Consider the following 27,763-nt stretch of genomic DNA (forward strand, 5'->3'; position numbering starts at 1 on the left):
TGACAAGTCCACAGAGATCCCCCACCTCACCCTCCTCTCCCTCCTGTCCTCCTCCTCGTCCTGCTCTCTCCCATCAGAAAGCAAAGCTGGGGATATACCACCATGAATGCGTTTGTTATTGAGACAGATAGGGTGAGTATAATGCAATATCAAGATTTTGCATCAGTCCTTTTCAACCGTGATGTGGCGCTAAATAAATAAATAAATAAATAAGGATGCGTAAAAAAGCTCCAGTGGGTAACCATCACACGGAACCATCACCTGAAAAAAAATATATAAATTTATTTTCATGAAAACTTGTGCAATTAAAACCCCAATGTAACGTATCATTAATTTAATGTTTTAGTTTTCTTTTTATAACCAAGATTAAACCTTTCAAATTCAAACAAGTTCAAGTTCTGTTATGAAAACAAAAAAGGTGGGAAAAACCTGAGTTTGGGTGGCTTTACGCACCACTAACACCAACCTTCATCTCAGCCTTTTAAATGCCATCATTAAGGAAATGGGAGGAAATGAATGATTGGTTTTGAGTAATGTAATTGGCTGGGTGATGTTTTGTAAATTGTATCTCAGTGAGCTTGAGGATTATCACACTTTTTTTTCCTTTCTCATCTGTCGCCCATGTTTTTGTTCCTCTTTGCGCATCAAGCATCGACTGCTGCACCATGTAAAACAGGCCAAAAATAAATCCTTTCACGCGGATGTTTTTGCTGAAAATTAGGCCATCAAAACGGGTTTGACATTGAAAGAATCTGCCTGGTCATGCAGTTTGAAAATTGATGGCAGATATAATCCTCCGCCAGGCTTATTTCTTGTGCCAATTTGAAATTAAATATTAGGTCTGTGTGATTTATGTAGACATGTGTGTGTAACGAACATTGCACTTGAAGGTGTTTGCTTTAAACTCAATAATTTTACCTTCACAATCTCTAACTGTAAATACATTTGATTTGCATTACGGCGTTGCACCGGACAGGCCAAACGTTGCCTTTTTCTTTTTGCCGATTATGCACAGCAAGCTTTGACGCATTCAGCGCTCTTATATGATAAAGAAATTACCTTTTTAATGTCCTAACCTTTACATAATTACCTTTTCAAACTCAAAGCTATCTTACAACGGGGTTATTTCTAACTTTACTACCTCTGCATACATGCACTCCCTGCACTGAAACCCCACTTGCAAGCAATAAGAAAGATTTGTTGCCTTCCGACACTAGAAACAAACACACGCCATAACTTTGCGCCTTCACTCTCTCTCCCTCTCTCTCCCCCCCACCTCTCTCTCCCTCTCTCTCTCTCTCCCCCTATTTTGACACATGCTTTGGGTTTTCTCGTGTCATATTTTAAAAAGGCCACGGCGCATGACTGACCTTCATCTCTGTGCAAACCTGAAGGGATCAACGTGCATGTAAACATCAAAAGGGCGCTCCTGTACAGACGTGCAATTAGGAATATTGTTGAAAACCTCTGCTGACATTAAACACCGAAGCGGCAGCAAAGGAGCCAAAATGTATACAAAGTATTCCTCAGTATTTGTTTCAGCACGTACAGCTCCGTGGGCTGCTGGAGAGGACATGTACAATACCTACATTTTTTTTGTTTTGTTTCCCCTCCTTTTCAGGAGGGCACCAATCTCATTACACCGATAACAACGTGCGATTTAACGCTAATACAAGTCACTTAAACGCGTCTTTTAAATGATGCGTAAATTACCACTTTTTCTGGACGTGTTTATGTTTACATGAAGGGTTATTTGCCTTAACACAACCGACTTGGGGGTCTTAGTTTACTCATATTTTTAAATTTACCACCGCATCCCCGCTTGTGCCCCCCACCTGCCCACCCTGCAGCTCCCAGGCCACTAATGCGTCAAGGATAATGTTTACCGTGGGGAAACGTGCTCAACTTGTTTCCATTGAGGTTCCTCCGGTGGCTGAAATAACAAAAGGTCACTGGTGAGGGATCAAAGGTCTCCAAAAAAACTACTCAATCGTCAGCATTTTTAGTGAACGCACACCTTCCTCCCTTTTCCCCCTCTTCGGTGTGATAGATGTCCACCTGAGGATGCATAACGCAGCAGCCACGTTACCGGTTTTAATACGTGTTTATCTGATTAATCACACAGCAACTGGGAAAAATTAACAGTAAATTGCTGTTTCAAATAAATAATTGCAGGTTATTTAAATCCCCATGCAGTCAGACAAATGATGTGATTATTACACTCGGAAAAATCATCGTATTAGATCGATTATTATATTATTATTGTTATTGTTATTATTATGCGTTTAAATTTAAAACACATATTGTTAATACTGATTTCCAGACTCTACATGGCTGTCACATGTCTGCACAGCTCATGAGCCCAAACTCGTCCATGTCGAATTGAATTGTTCAAAAACCGCCTGTGAAGGCAACGCATCACTTGTCAGACAAATTGTGTAACGATGGACTGAAAGCTGCGACTGTAGCTCTCTGCAGGAGACTTATTCCCTCAACTCACACTGTTTCTCTGCTTTTGGCAACAGGTTTTTACCCTCCTGTACAGTGTCAGTGGGCCTTTACGCAATAATGATCACATTTGCTGCAGAGATTTTAAGATAAAGGCGCCAAAAAAATAATGCCACTGAATTATACTTTAGACTTCTAGGTGCGTTTTTGTATTCGTTATATTTTCTTGATCGCTGAGTGTGTTAGAGTTTTGTACAAACACACACAACCCTGCAAAACTTTACAAAGCAGACATTACAGTACACAGCCTCAATGTGCCTTCCTGATCCATCATTTAATTCTTGGGGGATATTTTGTAAATATTATCATATTCTTCCTCTGTGGACCCCCCTCCAATACAGGTGTCATACCTCTAAAAATATATTTATTTCTCTTCAATAACTCGTACTACGTTTTAATCCAAACAATACACGTAAAGTTGCATTGCAAGATAATATAATCAGATTTTATGTAATTAAACTAAATGCGACAAATGGATGAACCTAATAAGTTTTGCATCTGGATAATACCAATGTTTAAATTATTTAAAAATCATTTTCTTCATGTTTTTTATGCACAGATCGGTTTGGTCGCAGCTGGGTCGTGAAGTAGCTCCATGCTGCAGTGGCTGGACTTGTACCTGTTTATATCACAGCTTTCTTTCATGTCAAAGTGTTTGCTTTGGTCATAATTGATTTCACGGGCCGAGCAGGTCCTTATTTACTCAAGATGATGGAAGAAGCATGTGGGTCAAAGAGATGTTTGTGCTGCCTCTTTCAGTCCTTTTTTATTTTTATTTTTTTTAGATTTCTGTCATGCTGTTGGTCCCAAAATTCTAAGGAATTTGAGAAGTGCAGAGAAACTGAAGTGTATCAGGTAAGTTGTACATTAACATTTAAACAGTGAGTAATTTTCTTCTAATTTATCTTCATAATTGTAATGATCCCCGGATGGATGGCATAATCCATCCACTTCTCTCCCAGAAATGACCTAACATGAAGATATTTCATCCATTATTAAGGATTCAACTTCTAAAATTAACAATCGTGTTCAGGCGTCTTGCAGACAGCTCTCTGGATCTTCTGTGTCCAGTTTTAAATTTCTCTCTTGCGCCGCAAAGATTGAGCAGAGGAGAGAAAAACTGCTGTGCCAGAAACTGAGTTTGTTTACTTCTGCATACTGTACAGTTATAAACCGGGATGACAGCCACTCCCACCTCAACTATCTTCTTCGTGTGTGAGCGAAGTGTCTTAACCACCTTTTTGTTTTTTAATTTCCAACAAGTGAAGACTTGAGGACGTTTTGTTGTCACCACATTGATAGAGAATGCAGTGCAGCCCCAGACATACCTGTCCTGCTTTCTTATAGGCTGTGAAACAGGCGGATGGTTTCAGGAGGTCGATTAAAATGTGATTAAAGAAGTGTAAAGGACAGTGTGTGTATACCTAAACGTGTATCTTGCAACAGCGGATCATTTCTCGTCTTCTCAGTGGAGAGGAGTGTGATGTTGCAGCACAAAAAACTTCTATCAAACTAAAATCAAACTTTCATCTACAGCTTGTATCGTCTGCAAGCGCGTCTATTAGTATATTTCACCTCATGGGAATTAATGTGAACCATAATGTGTCTCAAAAGCCACATATAGGCTATTCTTCATCTAACAGTGAGGTCGTTTATACACCGTCAGTAACCGAATTAATGTAGAACTGCAACGAAAAAAACTCAAAAAACAAAATAATTTCACACTGGAAATATCGAGTCAGAATAAAAACTCTCAACTGTGGAAACATTTTTTTGTGTTTGTTGTTGTGATCTGCGTTTTTATTCAGCACCTGTCAAATGCACTTATTCAGGATGATGATGATGATGATGATGATGATGAGGGTCTTCCTAATCATCATTAGCCATCATTAATGTTTCACCAAGCACTCCAATACCCCTGCGATCCGATTAATTAGAGACAGATCACATTTTATTCCTTCAGTACTTTTTTGTGTCAGTCTGACCTCTTCAGTCTCTTCAATCAGAAAATATCTTCATCTTCCAGAGATACCAGAAGTTCAATGTCAGACACACAAAAGTAAATTGACACACTTGACAACAGATCAATCAGCTCACATCACAAAGTCCCCAGAGTCTGAACTCCACCATCATACAGCACAGACTCAAAGCACACAAGTCCTAAATAATAAGTAATACATCATTTCAGAAGTTAAAATCTCACTAAGCGAGATAATACAATTTTAAAGGTTAAAGAAGAGACTCAGTTTTATTTGTATAGCGCCAAAAATAACTGAACGTATGCCAATTAATATTCACTTTTTTAGAGACTAGACCGTACTCTGTTATTAAAAGTCATGGTTTGGGAATTTAAAAGAAATATTTGTTAATCAGCTGCAACTTTATGGCAAATAACATTTTCGATGCAGGGATCAATTATAGCAACTCAACTGGAAAGTCAAACAATAACATCGGTAATTAGAGCTGCATTTAAATATTATTAATTCATTATAATAAAAACAAGTCACAACTCCTTATTATAAAATGTCTCTTCTACTACTACTATTATTATTATTATTATTATTATTATTATTATTATTATTATTATTATTATTATTATAAGGCTACCCATCATTATGTCGTGCAGCGGTACAGAATCTATTTCCCATGCAGTGATTTGTTTCAGTCATAATCAGATCCATCCGCGTTAAATTTCTTGCAACCTGACATCATGACTTTGTTTCAGTGGGCCTGAACCTTCAACACATGAAAACACTTCTTCTACTTCTTCTTCTTCTTTAGAGAATTAACTGCAGTTGAATTGAGACGCGTTGCCTGTAATCCGTCAACTGATTCTTCTTTGTGGTCCAAAAAAACAAAACAGAACCAAAAAAAAAAAAAAAGAAAAGTGGAGATTTTCTAATCCTCCTGATCCTCCGTGGAGAAACCTGCAGGACGGTGGGGGGAGAGAAAATTTTTTTCCCAGTTTCCCGGTTTACTGTTCCCAGTAAGGTCCTGTGGGAAATCCAAAGCCACCACTAATAGGTTATTATGGGGACGCGCAGTGATTTCTTGTTTCACAGAGGGATTGGAGGCCTGTCATCTCATACTAACTGTCCCCAAAACTGACTGACATCTGCAATGAGATACACACGTGCGAAGAGTTTTGTGTGTGTGTGTGTGTGTGTGTGTGTGTGTGTGTGTGTGTGTGTGTGTGTGTGTGTGTGTGTGTGTGTGTGTGTGTGTGTGTGTGTGTGTGTTGCTGCTTTCAGAAACAAGGCCCCAGCAGTTTGTCACCCCAAACGCGCCACTAATCCGGGTTATTACGGCGGAGAGAGGGGAGTGGTGTCGCCTCCAGCTGTTTGATACAAATAAGATAAGACTATATGGAGCTTTAATGTGCGGAGGCTGCTGCTTTTTAAGGGAAACGCCATCACTCGGGCGCCTTTAAAATAACCCGCACTGATGAGTCTAACCTTTGCAGCCCAAACGGCGGTGACACCATTAAAGTCTTTCTGCAGGTTAGCACTTCTCCCGGGCTGAGTGGCCCGGTAACTTTAGTGCGGCCTTAATGAGGACGAACGCGGGTTAACGACGTATGTAGTCGTGTTTCAGAGGCCAGGCCTGGGTTTCAGCAGAGAGGGACAAAAAGAAACAATATTTACGACACTTTTAAGCATACATCACTTTGACATCTGTTCGTCTGGCACCTGGCATCCATTAGTATTAAATATTTTCATTCCGCCCTAATTTGGAGCGCTCTTTGTCCCGAACCAAGGACACTGGGAAAAATGGAGAGCTGTACCTTTAGTGCGCTTTTACGCGGCGTTTCCTTTGTGCAGAAAAGTGCAAATGGGGTGTTGATGCAGACCACACCGCCGCGTTGTGCGCTAGACCCGAGGAATCGTTGAGTCATACCTGGATTGAATTTATATTAAATTTCCTTCATCCATTAAGATCACTGCATAAGCGCAGAAGCATTCCTGTAATTAGTCAGCTTTGGGCACACGTTTTCTTTTTTTTTTTTTTTTTTTTACACAGTGTTATTAGATTACTGAGTGCACTGAGTGTTCAATATCCTCATAAACAAACAGAGGTCGGACAGAGTCAGATGTATAATGTCAGTGAGAACTGTGACAAGGCAGCAGTACTCTGATATTTGTGTTATTTAATTAGCCGACATGGAGCATGCCCGGAACATAAACCAATACAAGTTATTCTAATTTCTATCATTCCTTTCTTCCATGTCTTCCTCCTCCTCCTCCTCCTCCTCCTCCTCCTCAGTAGCCCGGTGACCTACAGTTCAGTCCAGTGATGTAACTCTTTCTGCTTAATGAAGAAGAGAACCGTTCACAGGAGCTCTGAGGCCTCCGCGCAGCGTGGTGACACTCCCGGCATGCAAATGGTGTGAGACTGATGCATTTCACTGCAAACGTTAACGACGAGTTGCATGTTAGTGGAATCTGAAGCAGCTTCTTTTTGGCAGGAGGATCAGGTACAGTGAGGTAAGTTTACTGGATAAATGAAGTGAGATTAATAATGTTGAACATCCTAAATTCGGACTTTTGGGCAGAAATACGTCCAAATGTTTCCAATAAGGCGGAAATGTTGAAGCAACTTTACTTCCCTGGAGTCTCCCTGTGTGTCCCTGTTGGTCAGACTGTGTTCAAAGGGTCACTGATGCTGCTGAGTCACACTGTGACCAGACTGTCTGTTCTTCCGAATTACAGTGGCGCCATCTGGTGGATATTTGCGAATCAGATGCAAATCCTCCTTGAAGAACAGTTTCCAGGAATATTTAGTGGGAGACTGTAACACTGCATCTCAGAGGTAAATATTGTACTTTTTACTTCACTACATTTGTCTGACAGCTTTAGTTACGTTTTTAAATTAAAGTTTTTCATACATTTCCTGTCCAGTGAAAACCTTGTATCTCCAAATGAGATTCTGAATTTGAATGTGTGTGATAAACTGTTGTTGAAAGTGTTGCTTTATGTCAGGGGTAATATAATTCAGCCTTTGTTTCACTTAAATATAAACTACCCTGTCCTATACAGTTTAAAATTTATATATATCAAAAAAACGTATTTTGTTTGGCACAAAAATAACAGGAAAGGTCAAAGGTGCCTGTAAATGGTTGATAAGAAGAGTCCACAAACAAAGATGATATATTACACTAAATGCATAGAAACGGCTATTTGCATTGTTTGTGTTTAGTATGATGTTAGTAATGGAAAAGAAAATCTGAATATTATGTAGTCTTTGCACTTAGAAGTAGCCCTCCTATGAGATGACAATACCAGCAGCAGCTCCAACCCAGTTTGAGTTGGAGTAGCTTTATGTCTCCTACTTCTCAACCTAAATAAACAAATTTAAACCCTCTTGGATCAGTTGGAAAATGCATCGTCACAAAACTGAAAACGGACCTGTGTGTTTCTGAACGTATGAAAAGCTGACTTTTAGAGATATGTGGTTCTCAAAGGACAGCGGCGCTACAAACATATGATGATCTTGTAGAATATGATGGTTTGTTGTAGATTAAACCAATGAACCCCCATTTTGTAGGATCAGAGGGTCCCCTGATAGGATTTATTATATAAAGTGTGTTGAACCTATGACCTAAATAGTCATACAGTCTTTCAATGTGTGGCAACAGATTGAATTATAGTGAAAATAAAGCATTCCCCTTTTTGTTAGGGACCCCCTGGAATACCCTCAAGGACCCCTGGGGTTCCCCAGACCCCTACTTTAAAATCACTGTATTAAACTACCCAACAGTATTAAATATTAGCAGTATAAAGTAGTTAAAATGAGCTCAACCGTAAACATCTACAGCAGTGAAATGCAACATACATACTTTTACTTAAATAAGGGTTTGACTTTTACTTGTAATGTAATATTTTCACAGTGTGGTGTTACATCTTCCATCTGTGTTCATTTGTGAGGTAGCTTGAAGTGCATCGACCCAAATGAACGGTTCTGATGATCAAATTAATGATTGATTGATTTAATATTGGAAACCTGTCGGCCACGTCCTTCAGCAGACTCAGGGACTGAACCTTTGCATGTTCACACAGGTCTGGATGGTGGCTGTGTAAAGTCTGTAGGCAGTGGTGGAATGTAACTAAGAACTTTACTGTACTTAAACTTAAGTACAAATTTGAAGTACTTGAGTCTTTTTTTATCATGTCCCTTTTTAGTACACACTACACACTATACACAACAATTATTTGGACATTTTACAATTTAACATTTTTGCACAGAACAAATGAAGAGCTTATAAAATCTGTTACCCAACAGCTTATACAAGTACAGCTGAAATGATTAGTTGACTAATTAAGGAGTTTATTTTGAAAATTGTTTCACTAATTTTTCATATGAAAACGTTTCATGTTATTTTTGTTTATTTTATGCTATCCAGCTTATCAGATTTGAGGATTTGCTGCATTTCCTTTTAATTATATACATCATTTTAATTTGTTTGAATGATTTTGAGGTTTGAGTACTTTTTTAATACTTTCAGTACATTTAGTTGATTATACTCACATATTCAGAGCTGGACTTGCATGTAAAGGAGTATTTTACAGTGTGGTATTCGTACTTTTAAAGGATCTGAATACTTCCTCCACCACTGGCTGCAAACACTTAGGGAGGATGAAGTAAAGTGAGCTCCACCCACAGTTTGTGGTTGGTTGGGAAGAGCAGAAGGAGGAGACATGAGGAGTCTGTCAGTCTTTTATTAGTGTGTCCTGCAGAGGGCAACCAAGTATCACACATGGCCAACAAGTCAGCTCTAACAATGACAGTTCAGAGACATAATTTGTTGTTTGTGCTCATAAATTATAGGTCTTGTGTTCAGGAAGTAAGAGACAAAAAGTTTCAGGATAGTCAGAACTGTCCAAAGTTGATTGAAGACTCAAACAGGCAGAGAACAGAAGCTATTTTACATGTGAGTTGTAATGAACAACACCTTTTATTGAAGTCTGGAGGGTTTGATAAGTGTAAGTGAAACACTTCATGCAATGCTTTAAAGTACAGACAGCTGCACATTTATACTTTCTCAGTGCATTAAAACAGATTTACCATATTGATCAAATGCTTTAGGACAGAAAAAGATAATTATGGTGGCCTTTTGCTATTGTTGCTACTTTAAAAACATTATTGATTAATGAGTGAAGCTGCTTCTGTTGTTGGCGTCCAACACTGACCGACTTCTGAGTTTCAGGAGCTGCAGATCTTCTAAGAGAGCAAACTCACATTTCTTTACGTCAAAGTATCTCTGGAGTACAGTCTGGAACTCTATTCACTTTGTATTTTGTCTTGTTATAGCAGGTTGGAAGATATTTTTACAAAGTGTATACTTATATGTATGTATAATATAAAGTATGTTTACTTTAGTAAACTTTAATTTGACATAAGACTTAATGATACATAGAGCTATAATGTAATGATAATATGTTAGCTTTGTCACTTTTTACATGTGTCTGATGTTATTAACTAATTGAGACTCACATCAACAGTGACTGGCTGTGATGATGGAAGGTGTGGAAACAAAGGGGCTCAAAAGTGAGTAGTATTTCATTATTTTTCAGAGAATCTTTGCATGTGGTGAAAATGTTAAGGTTCATTTGTATTTTCTGCTATTTCTACTTTTCTACATTTATGTCATAATTTTAGCTGATAAGGGTTTTTTGAGGCTGAAACAATACTGTCTGTAGAGGGGGAAATTCACACATTACCAATATGGTGGCCGATAGAGTGAACTTTTTAGCTGGAATGAAAAAGGAACCCAGAATGGTTGCTTTCTCCAACAAATAACTTTATCAAAGAACATTTAAGTTACGTATTCTTTAACGTGTGAAATAATTTAACATATAGGCTACATTTCTAGAAATGAACACAGAGATAAAGAATGAATAAAAGTAAAAAATAAATAACTTAAAACTTAAAAAAATTACAGGACTTTTTGCTTTCTATACCAGAAAAAAACCCATATTGGATGACATATACACAGATACGAAACATATATGTCAGCAATAGCTTAATATCGGCCTATATATCGGTCGGGCTCCAAACTCTAGTTACTAGTTACTTTGCAGATTCAGATTAAAAATACAAATATGATCAATATTCATCAACAATAATCAAATTATGATGGCATATTATAGGTTAAGATAAAACTGTATTGATCCTTGGGGGAAATTCACAAGTATCAACTCCACCTTTACCAGCTGCAACATTAAAGTGGTGTTAATGCATCAATAATTATAATCCAATAATATTAATTATGCTATTCTGAAATCTGCATAAGGAGTAATTTTTAATTTTGGTGCTTTGAGTATATTTTGATTCTAATACGTCTGTGCAACTTCTGAGTATTTCTACACTGTGGTATAAGTACTTTTACTTCAGTACAAGATCTGAGTTCTTCTTCCACGTCTGATTATTTGGTAATACTGATAAAAAACACTGCTAATTCATCATGTTGCATGCACAGAGCTTAGAGAGAATATTGGGACTTTCTTGGTTTTCTCTCTTAGATTCAACACAAACATTTGAAAAGGTGATTTCTTTATGTTAAACTTATCTGAAATTATATGAATCAGGGTTTGAAATGAAATGAAAGAAAATTTGGAACATGACTGAGCTAAAACTGTACAATAGTTCTCCCCAGATATCTAATTTACCATCAAAATCCTCTTTAAAAATGTTAATATTTATTGTTTTTTCTCAGTATCTGACATGTTTTTTTAAGTGCCTTTGCTCTTAATTTGGATTTTTTTTTTTTTTTTTAAAAACACTTCATTTCTATAATGCCAGAACATTCCCTGCTGATGTCCCCGTTTTCCCTGTTTTGTCACTTCTTTCATGAAAATCCCATCAGTACACACTAGTTTTGTGTCTCAAAGCGGCGTATAAACAAACCTGACTTTTTTGACACACTTTCACTAAGCAGCAAACACACAGCTGCCACATGATCAAGCAGCCTCACAAGACCTCCGTTTACTGCAGAGGGAGTGATGTGGCTGCCAAGTAATTATCCCCCGTAGCCCCTCTCCAAAATGCTAATGGTATTTACAGGACTGGGAGAAGGGAGAGGAGACCAGCGGCAGGTGCAGCTGCTGGAGCATCATGCTACACTGAGCCACCACATTGCACTGAGGAGTAACAGAGGGGTCATTGTGGGTAAGTGATGGATAATCAGTCAGTGTGAGATCAGATAAACATCCCGGGCTTTATCTTTGTCTCTGGTCGACTCATAAACTGCAACCTCACAATTTGAGGCCCTGCATAGACAACAAATGTAAAGCAGAGGACACACTGGCGCCGTTGTGTGTATTTGGTTAAAGGGCAGTGACCTACTGTAGATAACCACTGATATTGGATTTAAGTATGTAAAGATTTATGTATAAAACACTTTTCCAGACTTAAGTTGAGTCAAGTGCTTCACAATAACAGCAATTAAGCAAAAGCAGAAGACAAGAAGATATTCATACGTTTATGTCTTCACAGCTGGACTGTTGTAAGGCTTTGTTTACTTGCCTTAAAGGAGAAAAAAAGTCTGTTTCAGTGGTGGAAAGTAACTAAGTACATTCATTCAAGTACTGTTCTTACATACAGTTTTGAGGTACTTGTACTTAAACTAACTGAGTACTCTCTTTTTCTACTCCACCACATTTTAAAGGCAAATATTGTACTATTGTTACTAGTTACTTTACAGATTCAGATTGATGATATAAAATGTAATCAAATAAATTATGATCTGTTATTATAGGTTAAGATAAGACTTTATTGATTGATGAGGGAAATTTAGAAGGTGCCCAGCTGTATATAAAATACTCAATAATTAGTGTCACCTTTACCAACTGCAACATTAATGCATTAATTATTCTCCAATATTATAATAAACAATATTCTGAAATGACCCACTCTGCATAATGAGTACTTTTGAGTACATTTGAGTACATTGAGTACACTTTGCGTGTATTTTTATGATGATACCTTTTATACTTTTACTGAAGTAAAATCTTGAAAGCCTAACTTGGAACATTTATTGGGCTTTTTGCCTTTATTTGAAAGGACAACTCAAGATGGACATGGGGAGGGGATGAAACACAGCAAAGGCCACAGGTCGGACTTGAACCCACGGCTGCTGCAGCAAGGACTCAACCTTGGTTCATGGGGAACCAGCTCCACCAGGTGAGCTACCAGGGTGCCCTGAATGCAACACTTTTACTTGTAAAAGAGTATTTCTACTTTTACTTAAGGAACCAGTGTGTAGGATTTAGTGGCATCTAGTGGTAAAGTAGCAGATTGCAACCAACTAAATACAACTCGCCTTTCAAGCGCAAGAGAAACTATGGTGGCTTTACACAATAAAGTTGTGTAAAGCCTTTTGAGGCGGCAGAAGGAGCCGTGCAGCCTGATCAATTGCCTTAAGTGACATCACTTGAGGCAATTATTATCAGTTGGGGCTGCAAGTCTTAAAGTGACAAAAATCTGTTGGTGAGGAGTTAGAAAGAAGCGAGTTCAGTTAACTTTTTACTCCAAAAAGGCCTCTTAAACCTGCTGGGTTTGTGCTGTCCAGTCCAGTTTAAGGTCAAGGGGTAATTACATTTTTGTTGTACTGCTACCTCAGTTTTGGAGTCATAAAACAGACGAAGTCATATTGCCACCATGTTTTATGTTTGGTTATTTGTGGATTGTTTGTTACCTTATGGTCGGGGGTTTATGTAACCTTTTTTTAATGGTCGAGTTCTTATATGTGTCAAATTTTAGAAGCAAAGGCTGCAAATTCACACTCTCACATCGAAACATTAAGTTACTGTTTGGACACAACAGTTCATAAATGTAATCAGCGTTTCACTGTGTTTTTATTGCCTCATTGTTAACGATTCACCCCTAGAAATGTTTGAAGATATAGTGTACAAAAATACCCTGCTTTGAATCATACTTTGTGTCTGATTTAGTTTTTACAAAAATAAAATAAAATATCACATCTTCTCTCTAATTGAAAAACACAGAATCTACGAAGTTTAACCTCTAGCCGTATTATGTCTCCTACTTATATGATAAAAGTATCGTCCCACTGTTTGTGTACTCAAGGTTTCTAGTCTCCTCATCACCTTTGTGTAAGTTGGATACTGGACCATGATTGGTTCCAAATTATGTCACAAAAAAGTTAAATTTAAGGTGAGCACAGAGGAAATGAATGTGAAAACATGCACGTATGTTAGTCTGCACAGTGAAGCCCAAACATATAAAGTAAAAATACGTAAAACACATTTTTGAGTGGAGGACTTTAGTGTTATTATTATATTTTAAATTTTAAAATATAATTTTAAATGTTGGCATTAGAGTAAATCACTGCATGTGGTTGAGTGTTTGTGGAATATATATATATATATATATATATTGTATAGTCTGCAATATATTCATTGAGGTTAGTTGCCCAGGAAAAGTAAAACCAGCCACTGAATCCATGGGAGAAAAATCTCCATTTGGCTGAGCTGAGGAAGGGATTGGGAATGGAGAGCTGAACAACAGAGTAAATATTTGGCAGTGGAGAGCTCTTGGGAGCTGCAGAGGACCCTCTCTGGCTGAAGCCTATACGGGTGTTAAATAGATTAAGAGGCTGCTGGGTCATTGTGGACAGAGAAATTCCCGCTCTTTGGACATGACTTTTCTTTGCCTTTGCGTGTTTTTGCTCTCCAATCGAGTGCCCTCTGTAAACTATCCACTCCAGCAAACCTGTGGTACTGTAATCCGCTGGTGTTTGTCAACCGCTGGGAGGCTCTTGTGTGCACAGACATGATGCTTGAAGGGGAGAGTGAGTCATCTCAGTTTTTGGGGATAGCAAATTTAACCTTAAAAGTTGCTGAATAGTGTTTGTTTTCCAAGGAAGCACTTGTGCGTAACGTGCGTAAAGGTAGAAAATGAGCGATAAAGGCTGGTTTTCGCAGCATTTTGGGTTGATACTACAGGTCACCGACTTTGTTGAACTCTGAAAACGTAAAGGGAGTTTAATACGTCCTGAATCACACACGTAATATTGATTCGGACTATAGACTTGGCGGCAGTAGACGCAGAGCAGTAGATAGTGTCCCAGATCCTATTCAGCTCCATTCAAAACCATGACAACACGGAACAAGCTCGGATTTATCCTGCAAAGTTAAAGGACATTGTGCCGGGGCGTCAATCAGGCATTATTGCGGGACTGAACAAATGCAAAATCTTGACTGGAACAAATGCTTCCAACGGGTCTCGGACGCGGGGCTACATTTTCCCCCTTTGTTCCCCTCCTCTGGTTGGCATGTATTTGTGTTCCCTCTCGCCCGACCACCCAGGACGACTGGGGAGGCATGTCCACCACCACTCTCCTCCCCGGCCTCATGCACCTCGCTGAAGTGGATGAGGGCCGATATCAATATCAAATACGAGGGGAAAAAAAGCCCCCCACATACGGCTGGATTCACGCTTTGCATGTAATGCGTTTTATATTCGTGGAGAGACAAGTTATCAGCCTGTAGGCGTCATCTTGAATAGGGAATGACCGGACAGCTTTAACACCAGGATATCAAGCTTTTAAACATTTTAATATTCAACTTAAACACCTTTTTAAAAAGAAAAACAAGAACAGTAATGCATCAGAAGCCACAGGGATCCCTCTAAGTTCTGTGCGTGAAGCGTGATGAATGATCAACAATTTATCTTGATTACCAATTAATAAAACCTTGTCAGCAGTCATCAGTCACTGCTCCTGTTTGTCAGAAGTTCTTGTTTTGGAGGTTGAGCATAAAAAAAGTCTTTATTGTACAATAAATTTGCCTCTGCAGTACAATTATTATTAAGTCTTTACGTTTACCAACTTATTTAACATTTCTAAGCACTTTATAAACATTTAGAACAGGTTTATAACGCGCTATAATATCACGTATCATCAAGTACAATTGTATGTGAAGACATATTTTGTATTTTTACAACTGTAGTGTTGTGTTTATTTATTTACTATGTTTATAGAGCAGCCCCCACGTGTTGGTGCCCACAGGATGAGTCATAGTTGTTGACAAATACATTAATAACTACTTATATATGATTATAACATTAAATTGTGTTAGTAGCTATTTATTGAATCTTAAACTATCATATCTCATAAACTATTTACTATATAAATTGTCATATATCATCCAGAAAACTTAAAAGATAAAGGTTTTTCCTGTTGGGCATTCCCTAAATATGTAAAAGGACATTTATAGGGAGGGGGAAGGGGAAAAAAATGCACGTTTGGGAGTCCTCCACCATCCATAAATGTCAAAACTTCTCACGCCTGTAATTAATACGTCTCTAATGGACGTATTAGTTAAACCAACTTGCAGCCATCACGCTAATTGCTCACTTTGTATGCAAATGTTGGACACGTTGTTTGGGCGAGAGCAGAGGGGGGAGGAGGGAGGAAGGGAGGTGGAGGGGTTGGGGGGAGTTTGATGATGGGACGGGCTCTGTTGTCAGTTGCCACCCAAGACGTGATTCAGCTCCAACAATTACCATTATCTGTTTCCCAGTTTGACGATACGGGACGAATCTGTAATGATGACGAGTGTTTCCTTCGCTCATTGTTGACGCTTTTTTCTTCCTCCACACCTACCATCATTGGGCGACCGCACTCCAGCCATTCAGGTACTCAGCGGAGGAGGAGGCTTTATAAGCGGAGCAGCCTTGTGTTTGCAGCTTATGGAGTGCTGTTTGTGTAAACACTGAGCCCAGTGCACACATTGGTTTCCGACCTGTGTTTGGACAGCGCGTAAAGTGGAGAGGATCCGCTGCGTTTTTTTCCCTCCTCCTTGGATAAGCTTTACTTTGAGGGGCTTGTTTTGGGGTTTTTTTTACGCAAAAGAAATCCGGATTTTTCTCACACTCGTAGGACGCGATGGCTGCCCCGACCAAGTTCAGTTTTTCCGTCAGGAGCATCCTGGATTTGCCTGAGCGGGATGCGGAGGCAGCGCCGCGGTCCTCCCCGGTTTACTCCTCCTGCTCCTCCAGCTCGCCATACACCTCCTGGATGGACTGCGACCGGAGCCCTTGCATATGTGAGTACATGTTGATGATGCTGAATATGTTGGGTGCAATTTATTGGAATATAACTCGTCCATCCGCCCTACCCTCCAAATATTTATTTTTTATTTTAACAACTTGTAGCTTTATTCTGAAATTATAAGAAACCTCTAGATATTAGAAAATGGTGCAACCTTCCTCAGGAAGTATTGCTATATTTATATGTTAAATATGTTATTTATTTATGTTTATATGTTTATAAATATGTTATATTAAAATGTTTAATTATAGATAGATAGATAGATAGATAGATAGATAGATAGATAGATAGATAGATAGATAGATAGATAGATAGATAGATAGATAGATGAGGAGAGAGAGGAAGCTAGTACAAATATGTAATATAACGTATAATATCTGTATAAATTTGGACTAACCTTCATTATTTATTTCTGCAGCTTCTGATGAAGGGAGTCTCGAAGCCTCCCCCGACTCGACCAAGCCGGATGACTCGTCCCTGGACTCGGAGCCAGACAAGAGCAAGAAGAGCAAGAAGCGCCGGGTTTTGTTCTCCAAGGCCCAGACCCTGGAGCTGGAGAGGCGCTTCCGTCAGCAGCGCTACCTGTCCGGCCCAGAAAGGGAGCAGCTGGCCCGGCTCCTCAGCCTGACCCCGACCCAGGTGAAGATCTGGTTCCAGAACCACCGCTACAAGATGAAGAGAGGACGGGGAGAAGGAGTGCTGCAGGACTTAGAGATACCGCAGCCTCCGTTGCTTCGCCGAGTCGTTGTTCCGATCCTGGTCCGGGATGGGAAACCTTTCCACGCCTGCTTACTTGAGACGGAGAAAGCTGGCTGTTTACCTCCTTCTGCAGCGGTACCCTTCCCCTTAGCCTACCCGTCTCTTCAGCACCCGTCCCCCGTCGCTCTTCCTCCGAGGTACCAGCAGCACTTTCCCACCGCAGCGGCCTCCAGATTCGCCTGGAGAGACTTTTGGAGCGACTCGATCCACTTTAATTCTTTCAAATGAAGGCCTCATGTCAATGCACAAACTCATTTAGAATTGCATCAAATGTTTTCTGAATGTTCTGCAAATTTTTCGAGCAACTTAAACATTTAGATTTTCATTATAGAACGAAGGATATTTTGCACATTTTATTTTCATATTTTTACGTGTGTCTGTGACTATTTTTTTAAACTGCTGATAATATTTTCTCATCCATGGGCTTACTGGTGTAGCCTGTAGATTTTGAATTATCCGGTGAGATAATGTATTTGTATTTGTATGTAAAATTGTTTAAACATAATATTTGTATGAATAACTTTTGTTGAAGACAAATAAGGTTCAGTAGGAGGAGGTAGAAGAAGATGTATAGCAAAGCCACTATTAGCCTGAATGTTTGAAGGAAAAAAATGTTATTGTTTGTCTTTAAGGAGACTCTCTTTAAAGGTTTTAACTGTTTAAACTGTTTCTTATTGTGAACAAAATTATTAATAAAAAGTTTCTCATATTTTGAATGATACATGTGACTGTGTAATGTGCTTTCTTTTTCAAGTTTAGCCCCCGAAAAGCATCATCTGCATCCATTTCTCAAAACAAAACAAACAGACACACAAACAAATATTTTTTTAAGTTTGTCTTTTTTCTTTGAAAAGGGTTTTTAACCTCTTCCAAAAGTCTGTTTAACAGTTTTAAAACAATAATACGTAGTCTAAAATATATTCAATTTGTCAAATCTAAAATATGTAGCAGGTCATGACTGTGGCCTGGAGCTTTTATAATGTTAAAAAACTAATTATGCACCCAGAAGCTGAGCAAACATCACTCCTTAAAGGACTGGATTTGGTTAAGCATAAGAATACCCAGTAAACATTACAGCCTCTCTCACTATAGCACCCTGTTGTCGTCTGGGCCCATGGGCTGCTTTTCACTTTTATACAATTAACTTTTGTTATTCTAAAGCAAGTGGGATAAATTAAACTCAGGTTTTATGTGGAGATCTTGGTTTGTTTACTGTAGGTTTGAAGAGAATATGATTTCTGAGGGTGCAACAGGCTGAATTAAAGGCACTAATCCTAAATGTGTTACTGGAAAACTGAACAGGTGCCGTTAAGGAGCAAAATGCCTTTTACAGGCAGAAATATGCAAGGAAAAAAAAAGTTTTTATTGATTTTTATTTGGTTGTGTATTACAAGACAAAGCAGATTATACAGTGTTATTAAGTTATTTGTGCACTCAGGCTGCTGCAACAAACTATCCTCAACAGTGAAAAGTGACTCCCTGTGAGCCTGAATTTAGAGAGAAGTCTTGATTATCGTGTTCTCAGACGTAAAACATACCTTAGTGATTTCTACTCTTATTTAAATATCATGAAAAATATGCCTCAGTGTCTAAAATCATGTCAGTATTTCATCAGTGACGAGGGGGGTCTTCTGCTTTTCACGCCCCCTATAATGTTGTTTGCTCGTCCTGTGACCCTGCAGCCCATCGTCCCTGTCACCTGGTCCTTTGTCCCCCTCGCTGGGGCCACCTTGTATCACATATGGAGGGGACTGGCCGAACCCCTCAGCTCGCTGCATCTCCCCTTAAACACTCTTTTTGTCTGCGTGTCTCCCCGTGAATGGACCATTGTCCCTCATCCAAAAGGGACCAAGACAAAATCTTTAGTGTTTCAATTCCCGTGATGTTTAATCAGTCCCTGCGACAAATTTATGAGGTTTAACTGCACAATGGTGTTTTAGAGCATCTTGGGGTTTAAGGGTGACAAAGACAGGCTTTTAGAGGTTGCCATTGGTTTTTTAAGTTGGTCAGAGGAATTGTCTGAAAAGGATGGGCATGTATTAGCCTGCCCATCCTATAGTTTTACTCACTGGTCGGTCCCCAGGGGCCCCTTTCAGGAAAGTTATAAGGTCCACATAAACAAGGCCACAGGAGGAGTTTTGTTAAGTTGTTGCAAATAACATTTAATGCATATTAGGTCTTAAGTTAGATACTGATGCTGTTTTTTAAAATGTCCTTTATTGGCAAGTTTTTAGCTGCAAACAGTAACATTTTCCCAAATATTTGACTCCTTATTGGACAGAATTTGTTGTAGTTTGTCTTAGTCCATTTGCAAACATGCATGTAAAAACGTGCAGTAGAGGTAACAAAGTTAACAAAATATAATAGTTTACATATTGAAGAACTTACCATTTATTCTCTGGTGATATTCTGCATCACTGCTTAATTTAAGGCTTTTTTAAAAAACAGAAAATTGTATTTAGTTAAATTTTTATATGCAACTTCAAGAAAAGAAGTTTCAACAGGATAAAGACATGTTTAATTTTAATATGTTTATTATATATTTGCATTATTTGAAGAACTACTGAAGCTTTTAGGTTTGTTTGTTATATGATGTACCACACAAATTAGAATTTCATTAGCTTGTATAAGCCTAAATGAGTGAGCTTGAAGTGAGACTTAAGTTTGACTTACTGCCTCTCCTGGAGCTCTGAGTGGTGTGATGCCCGCCTGAATTCACTGCAGATGAAGAGAGGACGGCGGACTTTACAGACTCAGACCTCTATGGTGCTATATTAGAGCTAATTCTCATGTGAAGCTGGATGAGCAAAACCTTTCTAAAGGTTTTTGATAGCCTCCTAACCTGGTAAGCAAGTTGTGTTTAGTTTAGCAGCATTTTTATGCAACTCTTAAATATGATAAATGGAACAAAAATGTAAAAAGTCCCATAAGATTACTGATGTGTTTCTGTTTTCTGGTATTTCTCTTGATTGATTTTCAAAAATGAAATTATGTTAGTGATGTCCGGGGCATTGAAAAATTCTGTTATCAAGTGAATCTGTTCATACAATGAGCCATTTATTAACATTTATTGGTAATTCCTTCTTATTCATTCATTTATTTCGACTCCTCAGATTTATCATGTGATCCCTGCAGGGGCCCCAGGTTGGAACCACTGCAGTAAGTGATAGTTGAGGATCATGTTATAAGAAGCTTATTAGGGAAGCTGATCATGTCTTACACACTGCAGACGTAATTATTGGTAATGGTAAATATTTTCCATTCAACACTGTGTCTAGAAACATCTCAGATAAATATGGAAATTCATTAAAAGACATGTTTTAATACATATAAAAATACTCTGCTTTGGCTTTGAATGATCACTATTTTTCAACAAAAAAAGTTAAATCATCTCGTTAAATCTATGAATATATATATATATGCTGTCTACAATAATGGCCTGGCAGTGATCAACAGAATTTAACTGGTATTTAACAGTAAAGTTTTTCACAGTCTCAACACAGGCTGTGTAACATTATAGGAAACATTTGTACATACCAAAATGATCCTAGTAAAGGAAGATCTTTACATCTCTTGTGATAAACTTTAAGTGAAAAACCTTTTTTTTGTTTTCAAAGCTCAGACTAATAGTGCAGCTAATATAGAGTTTGAAATAAATGGCTCCAAAACATGTAAAAAATACTTTAAAGTGGATTTATTTAACATTTTACATACTGGCCACACAATATTTTTGTTTAATAACAGTTGGTAATTGTCCTTTTGCCTATAACTTTCAGAAATAGGCTGCTGTATTTCAAGTTTAAGTTCTTTATTGTCTTCTGCACAACAGTTACAGTGAAGAAATGTTGGCAACTGTGCCTTCCTCCAACAGGACTCTTATGTATAAAAGTATATGTGTTTATTAAAAATTAACAATATAACAAAAAGTTTAACAAAATCTAATTAGAATCTAAATAATAAAAGTATGGTAATCTAATATAATATAAAATATAATACTGTGGTAGCCAGGTGAGCAATAGTAAAGTGTATAAACTGTAATGTAACCAGGTTGTAGACAGATATACATATCTATACCGTGATGGATACACATCTTATAAACAGTAAATAATAACTATATATACACACTGAGATGTTGGTAAACAGGTGCTGTAGAATATGTGTACAGTATGAGTGAGTATAGTATGGCAGTAAGTGTAAAGTGTGCACTTACTGAAAGCTATTTACGCTGTTGATTGTGGTGAAATGCTGACATCTTCACCATATTCAGAAAAAAAGTATTTTCGTGTTGGTGATCCAACTCTCCACTAGATGGCGCACTAACACTCTGTATAATTCCTCACATGTTGCAGTGAATGTGACCAAACTGTGTGTTTAAGTTCTTTAGGAGGAAAACTGCCAGTGAGCCACCAGGGGTCGTGTTTCACTGGGAAAAAAACCCACCGCCACTACTATGTTGCTCTCAGGGCTGCTGATTGGGTGCAGAAAGATGGCCGCCCGTAGTGACGTGTGGCTGCCCGGTGTGACGTCATGCGTGAGTATTTGCTCAAGGGTTGTGTTGCAAACTCACTTGTCCTCTAATGAGTCCTGTTCTTTTGCCTTTTTTTTTTTTTTTTTGGAGTACAGCTGGAAATATCTGCACCATGAACCTTTAACATCTCCACCTCTTTTCAGAATGTGACTGCATTGGTTGAATAATGAGGGTTTATTATTTATTATTAATTCGGTCATCATCAGTTGAAGGCTCATCTGTGATGGTGAAGCTTTTCTTCTTTCTTTTGTCACCTTGTCAGAGTCTGTATTTTTTTTTTTTTCTGCTGCAGCTCATTTCCTGGTAGAACAAGAGTTGATAGAGTTGGAGGAAACAGGAAAAAGTCATTAAAAGTTTTGAGGAATAAATAAGTCTTTAAGGGAGCCAGTACAGTCAGAGCAAGAGGAGGCAATTATAATCCTTGTGTTTTTTTGGCTGTAGACATGCACGACGCAGGCGATATTGATGACATTTAACGTAACTGTTTTTAATAAATATAGACCCCAATGTGGGTTTTGAAGGCAGAATAGCCCAAATGTAACATCATTAGATCTACAGTTTGTTATTCATCCGCAGAAAATGCTCAGCGGAGATAAAGTGTGCGGATGCTTTCATCTTTTTTAATGTAACCTTGGAGATCAATTTGTGGATCATTAGCGGATATTGGGTGACATTTATTTGCACTTGATGGATAGATTAGTTTAATATTTATTCCTTTTGGGGTGCATTTAATTACATTTTTTAAGCTCTTGCTATTCATATGCGATCATAAATATTTTGTATCTTTATAGGAAACTATTGTTGATTTTTTTATATATTTATATGACTAATAACTTTCTTTTTAGTTTTCATTGCACACACTTATTTTCCCCCGTCTGAAGTTGCTCTCTGGATTATATCATGCACCAATCAGTTCATAAACAACAACCTGAAGCCTCGATAACAAAGTCTCAGTAGCCTCATACCCGCCACTTCAAAGTGTCCTCATTATTCTGAGGAATTAGTCGGAACATTTGGACTAATTGCCGCTAATTGGCCATAATAGCCGTGTGCCAGAACAGTAAAAAGGTACTGATTTAGATGATTAAGAATGTCTTGCGAAATTCCGTAATTAAGGAAGGCATAAGCAAGATTTACCTTGGATGCAGAAACATGCTGTAATTTTAATTGCCTGCGATTATATGGCCTGCGAATTATGCGCACCGCACCTCGGCTATCATCCAAACAATTTATTTTAACTGTAATATTTAGGCTTGGACTATATGATAATATTGTTTCATTAAAGATAATTGTGAGGCAATAGGCGGATATGGATTGTTGTGATGTGTATGGTGTGTAGGGCTCTTTAAATTGGACCAGTGCCTCCATACAGCTCTGCGCAGATTATCTCACTTATAGCAGCCGTGAAATATGTAGCCAGAAGCCTGTAAAATACAGAACTGTGTCTGATGATCCCCGTGACAAACTGTCAGTGATCTGCATGTCACTGCAGTAATAGGACTTTACTCCACACACCCTCACACTGCTGCTGCTGCTGCTGCTGCTGAGCCTGGCTTTAGTTTGACAGCTTGTTGCTGAGGGTCATCATCATCATTTATTTGAGAGAGAGAGAGAGAGAAAAAGAAAATACAACTAGTTAAAACATATCTCCACTTTTATTCTAGAAATGAAACAAGAAACACACGTTTTAGAGTCACTGTGGAATAAAAGCTGATCACAATGTTACAAATGATTGTGTCTGCCACCAGAAGACGCTGTGTTTCTTTAATTCCTGTATAAGGAAATATCGGCTCAAGCTGCAGGCTCAGACGTCTTCTGTTCGGAGCTGCTGCTGCTGCAAGACTGACGTTAGACCTCCTGGCAAGACCTTTTACAAAACCGAAATGTATTCATAACATTTGATTTATTATTATTTATTTTTTTTGCAGTAGCCATAGTTTCAGCTCCGGCATGATCCTGACATCCACAGATTGTGTAAGTTAGAAGTTATTGTGTCGATTTGAAATCTTCACTGCTTATTTTCTAATGTCGTATGTTAGTAATTTTGGATCTAAAAAAGCAGGAAGGTAAATTAGTAGCCGAATAATGACTTGTACTTATGGCTATAGCTTTGTATTAAAATATTGTCAGATGTGTTAAATAATGTTCTATTGCTGTTCATTAAAATAACACCTTTAAAATGTACTGTTGGTAATAGCAAATTCTAATATAAATGTAATATTATTAAAAATAATAATACCAATAATGCTAATAGAAATACACAAATACAAAATTATTAGTGTGAGTTGCCAATTTTATGGTTTCAAAATAGTTTGAAGTCCTATTTTGGGGTCAAAAGTGTAGAAAAAGTGACCTAAAAGTTGTGCGTAAAAGTAGACTTTGGCTCTGAAACAAGGCAGAGAGAACCATTTCTTGAGTTCAGCGCTGGTTGGATGGAGCCAAAAATCCTTCCTTGTGCTCCTGTGTAATTTTTTTAGAAATGAGATATGATCGAGTTAAACTGCTATGGCTCCCTAAGCATTAAGGCAAGATGCTACTGAGGGCTACCTGGCGTTGTGCTGCAGGAGAGTACTTGAACGCCGTTAACTTCACATAAGAGCCTCTCCTACTCCAGACTCTATTTTGTTGTGTTTTTTTTGTTTGTTTGTTTGTTTTTTTTTCCTTTCTTCCAGTGTGTCTCTTAGACAAGTGTGTGCATCTGAATTTAGGTAACATGCTGCTTGCGTCCAATGATATCAAAAGAAAAAAAAGAACGAGGGGGGTTAATCATTTACGCAGCCACTTAACACGCGGATGTGTATTTATTTACTTATCAGTATCAGTCAATTTCCCTCCCCGCAAGTGCACTTTTGCATGTCTGAGTACGATAAGGCATAACACAAACAATCCTGCAATCACTGGAGGCCTCTCATGGCCATTAAAAGTCAGTAGTTCAACTGAGGAGTGGTTCTCCAACTCTCAAGTCCATATAGGCCTCCTTTCATCAAGAGGCCCTCGTAAACATCACTACAGTTAATAAAGTGTATTGTGGTCAGTGGCAGTCTCAAGGTGCAGCCGTGTGTTTATCAGCGACAGCAACAAGTCACAAACTCCGAATACAGCAGCTGCAGCGAGTCCGGACACCGCCTGCAGCCTCCGGGATGAACATTTATGATCATGTAGGCTACAGCGCTTATGTTATTGTTAGTGGGAGGAGAGCACATGTCTTGTAAGTGAAATTACGCTCGGCGAAAGGAGGCTAGAGCTGTTTGGTATTGTTGCTGATGCCCCGCCTCTGATGGTAGCCTTAAACCTGGCACCCAGCTAAAACAAACCAAAGCCAGCACCGAGCTCCCACTCAATCCAATTAAGGCGGACTTGAGGCGCTCTCCTACGTGTTCATCTACCAGGATCGACGTTGAGACAACAGGAACCAGAGGGGCTTTGGCCAAAAAAAAAAAAAAAAAAAAAAAAAGAGAGAGAAGGAGAGATTGCCTTGCCTTCTAATTTCTCCCTCTCCAGCCACAGAACAATGTCGATGAGCCCTAAGCATACGACTCCTTTTTCTGTTTCCGATATCTTGAGTCCCCTTGAGGAGAGCTATAAGAAAGTAAGTATGGAGAATAACAACTTGGGGGCACCTCTCACTTCTTACCGGCAGCCGCAGGTCTCTCAGGCGGCGATGCAGCAGCACCACATGGGCCATAATGGGACTGTGTCTGCGGCTTACCATATGACTGCGGCAGGTGTTTCTCAGCTGTCACACACGGCGATGGGGGGCTACTGTAACGGCAACCTGGGCAACATGGGCGACCTGCCGTCCTACCAGGACGGCATGAGGGGCAGCACCACGGCCACCGGCTGGTACGGAGCCAACCCAGACCCGCGCTTCTCCACCAGTGAGTAGCCTGCACCTGTACTTTGACTCCAGCCTTTGAGTTATAGCACGGTGTACGCAGCTGAAATGCAGCCCTGTGTTGCATGCTTCGTTTTTGTGTTTTAATTTCAGTGCTCGCTGTATTGTGTCTGTCACCTGTTTTCTGTTTGTGCGCCAAAGTGTGCGCTCTCCAAACCCCTCCAGTGTAGATTTCACCCGCTAGGTTTTAATTGTATTATCAGGGAGGGCAAAGATGAAGCTAAATCAAGTCTCCCCATAAGGAGCATTCATGCCGAAAATTCCCCTCTAAGCTTTGGCTAGTTTATCACATTAGTCCAATAATAGTATGCTGTCAGTCAGGAGCTATTGCTGCAGAGGTTTAGTTGATAGATTTCACTGTTTAGTGTGTGAATCTGGACTTTGACACGCATTAGAGTTTGTTTTTATGGATAGGGGCACCTGCCTCTTTGGGAAGCAGTTTAAGGCTAATTTTACTCAGCTGCTTGTCAAAATGCAGACCATGCTGAGTGGCCCTTTTTGTGACATCCATGAAAATAATTAGCAGGGTTGGAATTACATTAATGCTAATCATAATAACATAGTTTTATCCATAAAAAAAAAAATCAATCAATTGTCGGATTTAAAGGGTTTTTCACATAAAGACAGACTTATTTTTGCATTGTGTAGTAATTTCATTGTATTAATTGTGTGTTTTTTCCTCAGTTTCTCGCTTCATGGGTTCCTCGTCGGGCATGAACATGGGCAGCATGGGCAGCCTCAGCTCCCTGGCAGACGTAGGTAAAGGCATGGGCTCTCTGTCAAGCACCCCGAGGAGAAAGAGGCGAGTGTTGTTCTCCCAGGCGCAGGTCTACGAGCTGGAGCGACGCTTCAAGCAGCAGAAATACCTGTCGGCGCCGGAGAGGGAGCACCTGGCAAGTATGATCCACCTCACCCCGACCCAGGTGAAAATCTGGTTTCAGAACCACCGGTACAAGATGAAGAGGCAGGCGAAAGACAAAGTGTCCCAGCAGCAGATGCAGCAGGACAGCGGCTCTTGCCAGCAGCAGCAGCAGCAGCAGTCCCCGCGGAGGGTGGCCGTGCCGGTGCTGGTGAAGGACGGGAAGCCGTGCCAAGGCAGCGGCCACACGCCCACATCCTCCGCACAGACCCACCACCAGCAAGGGGGCAATGTCATGATCATGTCCAACAACACGTCCGGCCTCGGGCAGCATCAGAGCCAGCAGGTGGGAAGCACAGGTCACTCTCCAGATTTGGCGCCGCACTCCTCCAGTCCTCCGTCGCTGCAGAGCCAAGTGGCCGGCCTCTCCCACCTCAATTCCCCCGGCGCAGAGTACGGCTCGGCCCTGCAGTGTTCAGCCCTGTTATACGGCAGGACGTGGTGACAAGAGGCGCCGGCTATGTTTTAAAACCAATTCTTCTATTTAAAGAGAGAGAGAGAGAGAAAAAAAGACTTTTTTCTTTCAAGACTCGACAAGTTTCACTGTAAATGTGCGCATTTGAACAAGAGCCGAGAGAAATCGGCGCAGTGCAGCTCTTCTTTGAATTTTCACCTTTTTGGAAGGAAGTGAAGGAGGGGAAAAAAAACAAACAAACAAAAAAAAAAACACTTTTGACCAGAAAACTGCGGATGTGAAAGTCTTGGGATTTATTTATGTAAATTATATTGAGACAAAAGAAGAATCAGCAGTCATTATAGGCCGCATTAGTTGGGAAAAAGGTGAACCTGAACAGGAAGGCATATACACTCAAACTGCTGTATATGGGTGCTTAAATCCCCCCCCCTCACAAACACACAGACACACATGACTCTGATTTATAATAGAATTTAATGTAAGCCGTAGATCTAGCTTGTATATTTCTGTAAAAGGTTTGAATTTTAGCTATCTGTTGTACAAAGTTTTTGACCCTATTGCCGGTTTGTTGTCGTTTCATTGGTATTTGTACGTTTTATTTCTTTGTAACTTATATAGATATTTGACTTACTACAAAACAGTCCTATTAATAAATTATGGAAACAAGA

The 27,763-nt window shown here is 39.3% G+C and overlaps 2 protein-coding genes across 7 annotated transcripts; both read left to right on the forward strand.

Moving 5' to 3' along the window:
• The first annotated feature begins 32 nt into the window (after positions 1 to 32).
• Positions 33 to 27,763, forward strand: nkx2.1 (NK2 homeobox 1). 6 transcript variants are annotated; one of them, XM_051389511.1, is made up of 10 exons: positions 33 to 132; positions 3,294 to 3,363; positions 6,772 to 6,992; positions 7,218 to 7,317; positions 10,008 to 10,053; positions 11,569 to 11,673; positions 12,568 to 12,687; positions 21,715 to 21,869; positions 25,507 to 25,744; positions 26,446 to 27,763. In XM_051389511.1, exons 8-10 carry the CDS (start codon positions 21,789 to 21,791, stop codon positions 27,123 to 27,125), a joined length of 999 nt encoding a protein of 332 aa, XP_051245471.1. In that variant the 5' UTR covers positions 33 to 132; positions 3,294 to 3,363; positions 6,772 to 6,992; positions 7,218 to 7,317; positions 10,008 to 10,053; positions 11,569 to 11,673; positions 12,568 to 12,687; positions 21,715 to 21,788; the 3' UTR covers positions 27,126 to 27,763. The 6 variants fall into 6 exon arrangements, with proteins under 6 accessions (XP_051245471.1, XP_051245479.1, XP_051245488.1 ...); XM_051389519.1 differs by having other exon boundaries at positions 21,723 to 21,869; XM_051389528.1 differs by having other exon boundaries at positions 6,772 to 6,982.
• On the forward strand, positions 15,996 to 18,059 carry nkx2.9 (NK2 transcription factor related, locus 9 (Drosophila)). Its single transcript, XM_051389581.1, has 2 exons — positions 15,996 to 16,574; positions 16,998 to 18,059. Exons 1-2 carry the CDS (start codon positions 16,415 to 16,417, stop codon positions 17,564 to 17,566), a joined length of 729 nt encoding a protein of 242 aa, XP_051245541.1. The 5' UTR covers positions 15,996 to 16,414; the 3' UTR covers positions 17,567 to 18,059.

The sequence above is a fragment of the Dicentrarchus labrax genome, unplaced genomic scaffold, assembly GCF_905237075.1.
Source record: "Dicentrarchus labrax unplaced genomic scaffold, dlabrax2021, whole genome shotgun sequence".
NCBI lineage: Eukaryota > Metazoa > Chordata > Actinopteri > Moronidae > Dicentrarchus > Dicentrarchus labrax.